The sequence below is a fragment of the Mustelus asterias genome, chromosome 1 (assembly GCF_964213995.1).
Source record: "Mustelus asterias chromosome 1, sMusAst1.hap1.1, whole genome shotgun sequence".
Classification (NCBI taxonomy): Eukaryota; Metazoa; Chordata; class Chondrichthyes; order Carcharhiniformes; family Triakidae; genus Mustelus; species Mustelus asterias.
The window spans coordinates 64,262,252-64,274,360 of record NC_135801.1 but is presented as its reverse complement, the minus strand read 5'-3'; the positions used below and the strand labels follow the sequence as shown (position 1 = coordinate 64,274,360).

The 12,109-nt window shown below is 45.1% G+C and overlaps 1 protein-coding gene across 1 annotated transcript in view; it reads right to left on the bottom strand.

Moving 5' to 3' along the window:
• The window catches only part of tll1 (tolloid-like 1), a 308,946-nt gene that overhangs the window by 9,377 nt on the left and 287,460 nt on the right, over positions 1 to 12,109 (bottom strand). The window contains exon 19 of the mRNA XM_078212332.1: positions 10,420 to 10,633. Within this exon, the coding sequence (XP_078068458.1) occupies positions 10,420 to 10,633 (214 nt within the window). The remainder of the gene's footprint in view (positions 1 to 10,419; positions 10,634 to 12,109) is intronic.

Here is a 12,109-nt window from a genome sequence, read left to right as displayed (position 1 = left end):
TAAATATTCTACCTTTGATTGACAGGTTGGATCATTTACAAGATCTCATTTCCATTTTTTAACTGCAATTTTGCAGGCTTCCAGGTGTTCATGGAACATGGATATCAAAGTGACCAGGGCACTTCAAAGGTTTTAAAGGACGGAGCCAATAATGACAATCTTATTCCAGAATGGCATCTGAAATCACCATCCTGAAAGTGAACGCCACCTTTCCCAGAGTAACAAGGACAACTGTAGCCATGAGACCTCTATCCCAGAGGAGAGTCCAGAGGTCAACCGCTGAGACCACCTAACCCCCCACCCACATTTCCCTTGGGGGACCCTCCCTCTGCAGTCTGGCAGTGGCAGGAGCACAAGGGCACAGCACTTACCTGCTGCCCCCCTTCAGAGTCCAAGGTTCCTGGTCAGGATGTCAGGGGCACTGCAAAGTTGGTACTGCCAAGGGGTAGTGCCTGAAAGGGAGGGACCGAGGGGACCCTATCTAAGGGTATCTCTCTTCTGGGGGAGGGGGGGGGCAGGGGAGTGGTCACGCTTGTGCCTAGATGGTATGGGTGGGGGTGGGGAGCTGGTGAGGTGGTGACCCACTCTTTCAGTGGTGGGGTGGGGGGGTGCGGGATGTCCTTCTGTTCTGAAGCATTGTGGGTGAAGTCTGCCTCTCAGAAGGAGATCGTGCACCCTTTAAAGGTGGCACCCCGATCTTTGTAAAGCTGGGCTTGCCAGGGTGTTTAACATTTTGAATATTTAAACAAGCTAAACGTGGGAGACGCTGCTGACGCCAGAAGGAAACATTCCTGCTTTCCCATTGGTGGGAGCACTTAGAGCTGATTGGGCTGAATCACATCCTGGAGCTGACATGAATATAAGACTACCTCCTCAACAAAAATTAACAACCTAATTCTTGAGTTATACTGCAGTTTCTGTACAGATGCAACATCAAAATACTTATACTGAGAGCAAAAGCTCAACATTATTTTGCCTGTTTTTTCTGAGCTGTGAAATGAAGGATAGTGAGGCTAATTCTGATTTGTGACCTCCTGTATTAATTCGGCCCTGTCAGAGTGTCAGTTGTCATATTGGAAGTTAGGTGTCCACTGCAGCTGCCTGAAACAAACAAATAGGGTCCTGCACCGGAATTCAATGGGAAATTGCAGTACAAATGAGCAGAGCTTACACGGTACAAATTTCATCTCATGAGACATATGAAATAGTTTGGGTGACTAGCCGACTACCTTCTTGCTTATCCCTGAGCTCACCCCATGTTATGCTAAGTGGGCAGATGCTGAAATCGGTAGTCCACCATATGTAAATACATATTTAAAAGTCTATTAGGTTTGTTAGCAAGTCTATTGACCGGGTTAAAGCTGTCCATGGCATAATATGGCTGGCATAGGCAGGTTATTTTTTACGGTCTACACAAAAGAAAGATGGAAGGTAAAGATGGGTGTGGGGGGGGAGGGCGGGGGGGGGGTCATCTTTGTGCATATGGGATACCCTCCCAAAGAAAATCAGCCCCCACCTTTCTGCACCACCTGCTCTCAAAACCCAGCCCCCAGCCCCTCCCTTTCCCCCCTCCCCTACCCTGCTGGGCTACAGGGCCCCTACCTGCCCCCTAACCCCAGGACTTACCTTTCCTGGACAGCCATCGATCACCTTTGTGCCCCTTCTTTTAGTCTCAGCAGCACTCACGACTGAGCTCCGGTGCTGCCAGGACTGCTGGAGCTACCGATCAGTTCGATTGGCCAGCAGCTCCTGAGGATTACCTCCCACCTAACAGCATCCCCGGTGGATGTGCCCCTACACAAGTACTCTTGCCTGAGTACTGCTGGGGGGGACTGCCCGCCTGGGTGAAGCAGCAGTGGCCGTGTCTCCGGAGTGGAGTCCGGCCCTGTAACTCACAGGGCTAAGGAAAAGAGGAGGAAAGCAGTGTTAATCGGGGACTCGACAGTAAGGGGGTCGGACAGGCGTTTTTGCGGAGGCAGGCGGGAGTCTCGGATGGTGGTCTGCCTCCCTGGGGCCGGGATCCAGGATGTCGCTGATCGAGTCCCAGAGATCCTGAGGTGGGAGGGATAGGAGCCAGGGGTAGCGGTACATATTGGTACCGCTGATGTGTGAAGGAAGGGGGAAGGAGTCATGAAAAGAGAGTATAGGGAATTAGGGAGGCAGCTGAGAAGGAGGAAAGCAAAGGTAGTAATCTCAGGATTGCTGCCTGTGCCACGGGAAGGTGAGGTGGAGGATGAATGCGTGGCTGAGGGACTGGTGCAGGGGGCAGGGATTCAGGTTCCTGGACCATTGGGACCTCTTTAGGGGCAGGTGTGGCCTGTACACAAAGAACGGGTGGCACTTGAATCCCAGGGGGACCAATATCCTGGCGGGAAGGTTGGCTAAGGCTACTGGGGAGAATTTAAACTAGATAGGTTGGGGGGAGGGGATCAAGATGAGGAGACTGGGAGCGAGGAAGTTAGCTCGCAAACAGAGAAGGGTTATAGACAGTGCAAGAGGGAGGATGGACGGGGGATAGAGAAGGGGAGAGCTCAGACCAAAGGATTGAGATGTGTTTACTTTAATGCCAGGAGTATCGTGAATAAAGGGGATGAGCTCAGAGTGTGGATCGATGCCTGGAAGTGTGATGTGGTGGCCATTACGGAGACTTGGATGTCTCAGGGTCAGGACTGGATACTCCAGGTGACGAGATTCAGATGTTTCAGGAAGGACAGGGAGGGAGGCAAGAGAGGGGGTGGAGTGGCACTGTTGATCAGGGATAGTGTCACAGCTGTAGAGAAGGTGTATGCTATGGAGGGATTGTCTACAGAGTCTCTGTGGGTGAAAGTTCGGAGTGGGAAGGGGTCGATCACTTTGCTGGGAGTTATCTATAGGCCGCCCAATAGTAACAGGGAGGTGGAGGAGCAGATAGGGACACAGATCCTGGAGAGATGCAGTAATAGCAGAGTTGTTGTGATGGGAGATTTTAATTTCCCAAACATAGATTGGAATATCCCTAGGGTAAGGGGATTGGATGGGGAGGAGTTCGTTAGGTGTGTTCAGGAGGGTTCCCTGAGACAGCATGTGGACAAGCCTACAAGAGGAGAGGCTGTACTTGATCTGATACTGACCAATGAACCTGGACAGGTGTCAGATCTCTCAGTGGGAGAGCAGCTTGGGGATAGCGATCATAACTCTATCTCCTTTATGCTTGCATTGGAAAAAGAGAGGATCAGGCAAGCTAGGAAAGTGTTTATATGGAGTAAGGGGAAATATGAAGACATAAGGCAGCAAATTAGAGGAGTAAATTGGAAGGAGGTATTTTCGGGGAAATGTACTGAAGAGAGGTGGCAGTTTTTCAAGGAATGTCTGTCCAGAGTTCTACAGGACAACGTTCCGAGCAGACAGGGAGGTGTTGGTAGGTTAAAGGAACCGTGGTGCACGAAAGCTGTGCGGGACCTAGTCCGCGAAGAAAAGGAAAGCATACAAAAGGTTCAGAGAGCTAGGCGATGATAGGGATCTAGATGAGTATATGGCTTGTAGGAAGGGACTAAAGAAGAAAATTAGGAGAGCCAGAAGGGATCACGAGAAGGTCTTGGCAGGTAGGATTAAGGAGAACCCTAAGGCGTTCCATAAGTATGTGAAAAGTAAAAGGATGAGACGTGAAGAAATAGGGCCTATAAAAGGTGAAGGCAGGAAAGTCTGTACGGAACCAGTAGAAATGGCAGAGGTGCTTAATGAGTATTTTGTCTCGGTTTTCACAGAGGAAAAGGACCTGGGTGGACTGAAAAGATTGAGTATGTGGACTTTAAGAAAGAGGTTGTGCTAGAATCTTTGAATGGCATCAAGATAGATAAGTCACCAGGTCCGGATGGGATGTACCCCAGGTTACTGTGGGAGGTGAGGGAAGAGATTGCAGAGCCTCTGGCGATGATCTTTGCGTCGTCGATGGAGACGGGAGAGGTGCCGGAGGATTGCGGATGTGGCTCCTATTTTCAAGAAGGGGAATAGGGATAGCCCAGGAAATTACCGACCGGTGAGTCTAACCTCAGTGGTTGGTAAACGAATGGAGAAGATCCTGAGGGACAGGATTTATGAGCATTTAGAGAGGTTTAGTATGCTCAGCACGGCTTTGTCAAAGGCAGATCGTGCCTTACGAGCCTGGTGGAGTTCTTCGAAAATGTGACTAAACACATTGACGAAGGGAAAGCAGTAGATGTGGTTTATATGGATTTTTAGCAAGGCGTTCAATAAGGTCCCCCTTGCAAGGCTTCTAGAAAAAGTGAGAGGGCATGGGATCCAAGGTGCTGCTCCCCTGTGGATCCAGAACTGGCTTGCCCAAAGGAGGCAGAGAGTGTGTATAGATGGATCTTTTTCTAAATGGAGGTCGGTCACCAGTGGTGTGCCCCAGGGATCTGTTCTGGGACCCTTGCTGTTTGTCATTTTCATAAATGACCTGGATGAGGAAGTGGAGGGATGGGTTGGTAAGTTTGCCAACGACACGAAGATTGGTGGGGTTGTGGATAGTCTGGAGGGATGTCAGAAGTTACAGAGGGACATAGATAGGATGCAAGACTGGGCGGAGAAGTGGCAGATGGATTTCAACTCAGATAAATGCGTAGTGGTCCATTTTGGCAGGTCAAATGGGATGAAGGAGTACAATATAAAGGGAAAGACTCTTAGTACTGAAGAGGATCAGAGGACCTTGGGGTCCGGGTCCATAGGACTCTAAAATTGGCCCCGCAGGTGGAGGAGGTGGTTAAGAAGGCGTATGGTGTGCTGGCCTTTATCAATCGAGGGATTGAGTTTAGGAGTCCGGGGATAATGATGCAGCTATATAAGACACTCATCAGACCCCACTTGGAGTACTGTGCTCAGTTTTGGTCGCCTCATTACAGGAAGGATGTGGAAATGATTGAAAGGGTGCAGAGGAGATTTACAAGGATGTTGCCTGGATTGAGTGGCATGCCTTATGAGGATAGGCTGAGGGAGCTCGGTCTTTTCTCCTTGGAGAGACGTAGGATGAGAGGAGACCTAATAGAGGTATATAAGATGATGAGAGGCATAGATCGGGTGGACTCTCAGAGGCTTTTTCCCAGGGTGGAAATGGCTGCTACGAGAAGACACAGGTTTAAGGTGCTGGGGGGTAGGTACAGGGGAAATGTTAGGGAGAAGTTTTTCACACAGAGGCTGGTGGGTGAGTGGAATCGGCTGCCGTCAGTGGTGGTGGAGGCAAACTCAATAGGGACTTTTAAGAGACTCCTGGATGAGTTCATGGGACTTAATAGGATGGAGGGTTATAGGTAGGCCTAGAAGGTAGGGATATGTTCGGCACAACTTGTGGGGCCGAAGAGCCTGTTTGTGCTGTAGTTTTTCTATGTTTCTATGTTTCTAAGTCGTACCCTCAACCACTGTAGCCCACCTGGAGTGTGATATGATTGTGGGGCTGCCGGCCAACTTTCCTTCAGGAGAGCGGTCGCCTCCCCTCAAACTTCCACACCCCTTGAAAGGTAGCCCTTTCTGTACATTTTTGAATTGCGCTCTGTATACTCAAGTCTAGGTCATTAATATATGTGTTAAAAAAAAGGGTCCTAACATAGATCCTTCAACATAACATATTGAAGGACTGATAATCCCAACTTATACTGCTGGCTGCCCCATTACTAACTGTCTGGGGACAATGGAGCTTCATACACATCTGCTCAAACACATGTAGAGTTCTGTTTATTAACACTCGCATGCTGGTTCAACTTTTGACCCACTATATGGTAACATTAAAAGAGTTCAAGTTAAATTTAGAGAAGCTCTCAGGTGATTCAATAAATGATCTGTAACCATTTTAAACGTGGCTCTGCTCTGGACTGTGGTCCTAACATAGACCCCTTGGAGAACCTTCCCCCAATCTGAAAAAAATGCTCACCACTGCTCTCTGTTTCCTGTTACTTAACCAAATTCATATCCACGCTGCTAATGTCCATTTTATTCCATAAGCTCTCATTTTGCTTACAGACCTGTTTATCAAATGCCCTTTGAAAGTCCAAGCACATTTCATCAACCACGTCACCCTCATCAACCTGATCAAAAAAATTCAACTTAGTTAATCACAGTTTGCCCTTAATAAATCCGTACTGGCCTACACTTTCCTACCGTTCATTTTTGGTGCATGTCTAGTTTCCTGGTCAGATATTGCTATAAATTGTTCTCTCTCTATTTGAAACTCTCACATAAAACATATAACACTAAAGTTGTAAAAACCTGCCAGACAGAAGTAAAGAACCATAACAGAATGCAGCTGTTTAGTCTCAGTGTGATTTAGAGAGAAGCACAGCTGTGTTTTGGAACTTGATTCCCAACATTAAGATTTCACCGTCAGAAAAAATCCAGACTAATCAAAAAATGCACTTCTGTATTTCAAAAATGTCAACAACCACTTCAATGTACCAGAATTCAAGTACAGAAGCCGAGCAAAGAATTATTTGGCACACTAAATGTATACTTGTGCATGTACCTGTCTCAAGCTGGTACTAATCCACAGTGTTGAAGGACTGACAACCCTAAGTTATACTGTTGGCTGCCCCGTTACTGACTGTCTGGGGACAGTGGAGCTTCATACGCATTGCTCAAACACATGTAGAGCTCTGTTTATCAGCACTCGCATGCTGGTTCAACTTTCGACCCACTATATGGTAACATTAAAAGAGGTCAAGTTAAGTTTAGAGAAGCTCTCAGGTGATTCAATGAATGATCTGTAACCATTTTAAATGTGGCTCTGCTCTGTGTTGTAGTCATACTTCAGAGGTTGCGGAGAGTACATGGCCGTCCTCATGACCTTTGCTTTCATGCCCTAGAGCGAGTGACCCTGTACACAAATCACGCCATACAATTTGTCTTCATGCAAGTTTGATGCTATAATTGGCCATGTTGCTTTTAGAACAGTTGTGTTAATAGATTACCATTACCAATGCTGGGATTTCCTAATATTCCACATTTTGCCTTGTATGTCCTCCAATGCACATGAATGATATTATAATGCACATGAAAAGCAAAGAAGCCATAAGCTGTTATTACTTCTGTCCACATCAATTTTTAAATAGATTCCATCAAAATTATCAGATTTATCTAAAGCAACATGTTTTGTTTCATTTTGTCTTCAGAATTTATTATCCTTTCACTTTACCGCCAGCTATTAACAAAGTAAATGAGATGGCATTAGTGGCATTCGAGATGCCACACAATACCAGATGGGTTAATATTTGATCATTCTTCTGAAAGGCAACACTTTCTCCTATTATAACTTTAACTCTTCCCTGAAGGTGCTGACTCCTTACTGTCTTGGATCACCCTCTTGATAGTTCACCCAAGCAGTCATGACTCAAGCATGGGTCGGTAACAACAACAACAAACACAGACTATTCAGTGAGAGGCTAGAGAACTGCACTCAGTTCTGGGCACCACACATTAGGAAGAATAATTTAGAGTTGAATGGGCTGCAATGCAAATTCACCAGAATACCAGGAGTGAAAAGGTTAATTGATGAAGATAGGTTCATGTAAAATCTGGTTTATATCCCCATCAGTATAGAACATTAAAGGGTTATTAAATGAGGTGATTAATCTGATTAAAAGATTTTATCATCTAATTGGAATCTTTTTTCCCCACTGTAGTTGGGGAGTCCGGAACAAGAGGGCATAGCCTTAAAACTAAATGTCAGGAAACACTTCTTCACACCAGGGGTAATGGAGTTTTGGAACTCTTTTCCCCAGGAAGTTGTTGAGACAAGGTCAATTAAAAATTTTAAAACTGAGAATGATCAATTTTTGATAGGCAATTAAAGATTCTGAGACAAGGCTGATAAATAGTGTTAAGAAGCAGATCAGCTATGGTTTAATCATAAGTGGAAGAGGCTTAAGGGACTGATTGGCTTCCTCCTGTTTCTATCTTCCTGTGTGATCCTGTCTTCTTCTGACATATATATACTTCCGGAAGAAATCACTAAATATCAATTGGAAGCAGGAGATCCTAACACTTCTCCACTAGTAACCCAAAAAGCTCAGGTAAATTATAACACTCCAGCTATCACGTACTTTCACCATCACCAGTCAGAGAATAGTTATTTTAACAGAGACTAGACTCAATTCTTGGATGTTCCTCACCAATTTGACAATTTTCTGAAACCCTGGAGAACCATCTTCCAAAAAGGTTATTCAGTAAGTCTTGGAATTGCAAATTATCTCACAAATAGTGGAGAATGAGCAGGCATTAGAGAAGTTTGGGAGGACACCATCAGAATCTGTACTCTTTAGCTAGCTAAGAAATAATCTATTTCAAACTAGGGCTTACAGTTAGTATTAGAAGAAAATTGATGTTAATACTGCATCAGATTTGTTTCATCAATTGGAACAGTAGAGGGTGCTGTAACCCTTCCCATGTCTTTACTGAACCATCCCTATTTAGAATGGCATCTGCCATCTTGGAAAGCCTCATTTAAAATTAAACATAATGACTAATTATAACCCCAATATATTTACTTTAATATGGTCTGCCATCAAGCTAACTGCAATGTATTGCCATGATACGATAATACACTAAACACTGCAGAAGATAAATGCATTTTGTAGCATCAGTATTGCACTCTGGCAATTGGCACTCATTGGCATTCAACTTGCATTTCATGCAATTGGCATTCAACCAATTACCTCTAACACCTGTGCAACACGCTTCCTCATTTGTAGTTGTTCCAAATCAAGAGCTACTGATCTTGGAAACATTTTGACCCATAGGCAGTAACATTTCAATATCATGCTATTACATATAACTGGGATCATGTTCCAGTCTATGAGACACATGTAAATGCATGCCTATGATATCATTAGATATCCAGAAATCCTGCTTTACATTAAAGAGCATCATCAGTGTCGAGAGTATCATTTTTCTGCCATCATTGACACATTTTCAGCATGTAAAATCCTGTAAAAGTACCATTAGTCTGTAATAAAAGCAGAAAAAGCTGAAAATATTCAGCAGGTCAGGTAGAATCTGAGAGATAGAAACAGAATTAACGTTTCAAGTTTTTCATCAGAACTCCCTAACATACTGAATATTCCCAGCTTTTTCTATTTTCATTTCAGATTTCCAGCAGCCACATATTTTGCTTTTTCAACATTGGTCGCTGCCCTGCAGATTTCCCTGATCGTTTGCAGTCGTAACATTCTGTTAGTTTTGAAACTTGTCTGTGAATGTGAACCACATCCCACTTCACAGTGACACATGTCACAGCAGCGTACTTCCAACTTTGTTTTAACTTGAACAACAAATGCCATAAATGTGGCATTTTGCTAAATGAGTGATCACACAAAAGTGTTGAAGCATTATATACACAAGGGAATATATTTTACTTCATTTGTTTCTTTAGAAATATGCTGAGCATATTTGTTTTATTTACCGAAGTTTGGTGATGTTGCACAGTTATAATCTTCAATTACTACAGCGGCACAGTGGTTTGCACTGCTGCCTCAGAGCGCCAGGGACCTGGGTTTGATTTCCAGCTTGGGTCACTATCTGCACATTCTCCCTGTGTCTGCGTGGGATTCCTCCGGGTGCTCTGGTTTCCTCCCACATCTAAAGACGTGCTGGTTAGATGCATTGGCCATGCTAAATTCTCCCTCAATGTATCCGAACAAGCACCGGAGTGCGGCGACTAGGGGATTTTCACAATAACTTCATTACAGTGTGAATGTAAGCCGACTTGTGACTAATAAATAAACTTAACTTAATCTGCAAGTCACAGACAAATGTGACTGATAATTAAATTTACCTTTGCCACAAGGTGGCACTATTACACCACACAGTGGTTAACAATGAACAAGATGCCAGTACTGACTTCCAATTCTATTTAAATTGAGTTTCAATGGAGGTGGAAAAATAACCCTATCTGCGTCCATATCCACAATGACGACTCCCATGGATGTACCACATTTAATGTTGGGAAAATGTCCCAAAGCAATTCACAATTCTTCAAGCAAGGAAAAAAAATGGATTAAAACCAAAAGGAGAAATTGGGCCTGATTTTAGCTGTCCAAATGGATGGAGAGGTTGAGAGTTAAAATCTTGCCCGCCGATAATTAGGAGGAGCAGCCAAAAGTTTGGTCAAAGAGTTGGGCTTTTAAAAAGGTCTTAAGGAGGAAGGGCAGGTAGTTTCAGGAAGTGATGTCTTGTCAGCTCAAGGAACTACTGCTGCTGGGATGAAAGTCAGAGTTGAAGAGACAGGAAAATCCTGAGAATGGTATTTTTTACGACTACTGCTTTGCTCCTGAGGCTGGGAGTGAATCACTTCACAACGTGCTCTCCCTGCTTCTGGAAACAAGTGCATGGCCCAGCTTCATGTTACGATGTCCCTGAAAAATGAGATGTCCTCAAGTTCCAGCGTCTCGTTAAACTTACCGGTGGAGTGAGTAGCCTGGAAACCTTTCCTTTGTACAGATGCATCAGAAACAAATCTGATAAACATTTTGTTTCCAGTGGAGATGACAGGAGCTGGAACGATGCCGCCGCAGAAACGGCCCAGGATTGCAAATTTATCAGTCTCTCCATCAAACACTTCTAGATGATCATAAGCACATTCCTGGTGCTGTTCAATCTCAAATTCATTGAAAGTCTAGGGGAAAAAAACACAATTGACTGTGAAATGTTTTCTCCTGACGTAGACTTGTATTGCACAGTAAAAATGCTTATTAATATCCAGATCAACCACCAAGAAGGGAAATGACATTGATTGGGAAGAATTCTCCATTTCAGTGAAATGTCAGAGAATTTATTCACTTTTTTTTTGTTTAATAGTTTCACCGTGGACTCAAGTAGAGAATTGCAGACCTTGATCATAAAAGACATATGCTGTTTGGATGTAAGCATGTGACCTAATCTCCAAACAGCAAGATTGTAAAGGTTGAATTTAATGTAGCCCTCTGCGGCAGGAACCATGACGGCACTTAGTCACAGGAGAGGTCCCGAATCAGTACCCTGATGGCAGGAAAGCCTTCAATGATTAAGCAGGAGAACAGAAGGGGCTGATGTGGGATTCTCAGTCGCTGCTGGCAGGATGTCAACTAGGCTCATTAGTCATTTGACACCCATTATTCACAAGACCTCAGCAATTTACTGGTACCTCCGGGAGTTAACAGGAGTGGCATGGCTTTCCCATGCCCTTGAAAGGTTGCTCAACAAATAGTGGTCTCCTGGGTTGCAGATCCACAATGGGCTGCCTCCAATGAGATTCCCCCATCAGTCCAAAATCCAGCCATAAACGTGAATATAAAACTTCACATTTTGAGGCAAACTGCTAATCTATAATATTGATGACACTGCCTCGTACCTGACTTCAGATGACATCATGTTCTAAAGCATTTTGTAGGACATTGTACCAAGGTAACACAGATGTAGGGGGTGATTCTCCCAGCCTGCTGTACCACCGGGAGACATAAGCAGAGGCCGTTTAACGGGCTTTCTGCTGGGCGCCATGGCCTCCACATGTCGCCAGCCACCGGATTTCCGGTGTTATCAGCTCCACGCCAGAAATCAGCACGGAGCTGAATAAATTATTCTTATGTTCATTTGAATCTGATTAGCGGGCATGGGACTGAAATCCTGGGGAGTTGGTGGCCTGACCCCGCTGGAGTGAAGGGGGGGCCATGGATGCCCCTCCGGTGGGTCAAGGGTAAAAGGGAGGTACCTCTCTGCCCCCTGAGCATGGGACCAGGCAGTGTCAGCCTGATCCCATGGCACTGCCCAAAGGACAAAGTGGCAATGCCCAGGGGCAGGTTGGCACTGCCCATCTGGCATCAGGCAGTGCCAAGGGGGCGGGGCTTAATTGGGGGAGATCAGTGGGGGTGGGGGATCCCTCTGCCACTCTGCAGTCAGGATCAGTGACAGAGGGAGGGAGGGAGGCCAGCGATCGGGATGGGGGTGTGGTAGTGAGTAGGCTTCGTGTGATTTAACCTTTATAGCAAGACTAAATGAAATCTCTGATCTCTGAGCATCTTCTGTGGTGGACCAATGACCTTCTGGATTTTTTAAGATTCAATCACTATACTTCAGCAAAAAGAGTTGCTTCAAATATGATGGCATGCAAGGCTGT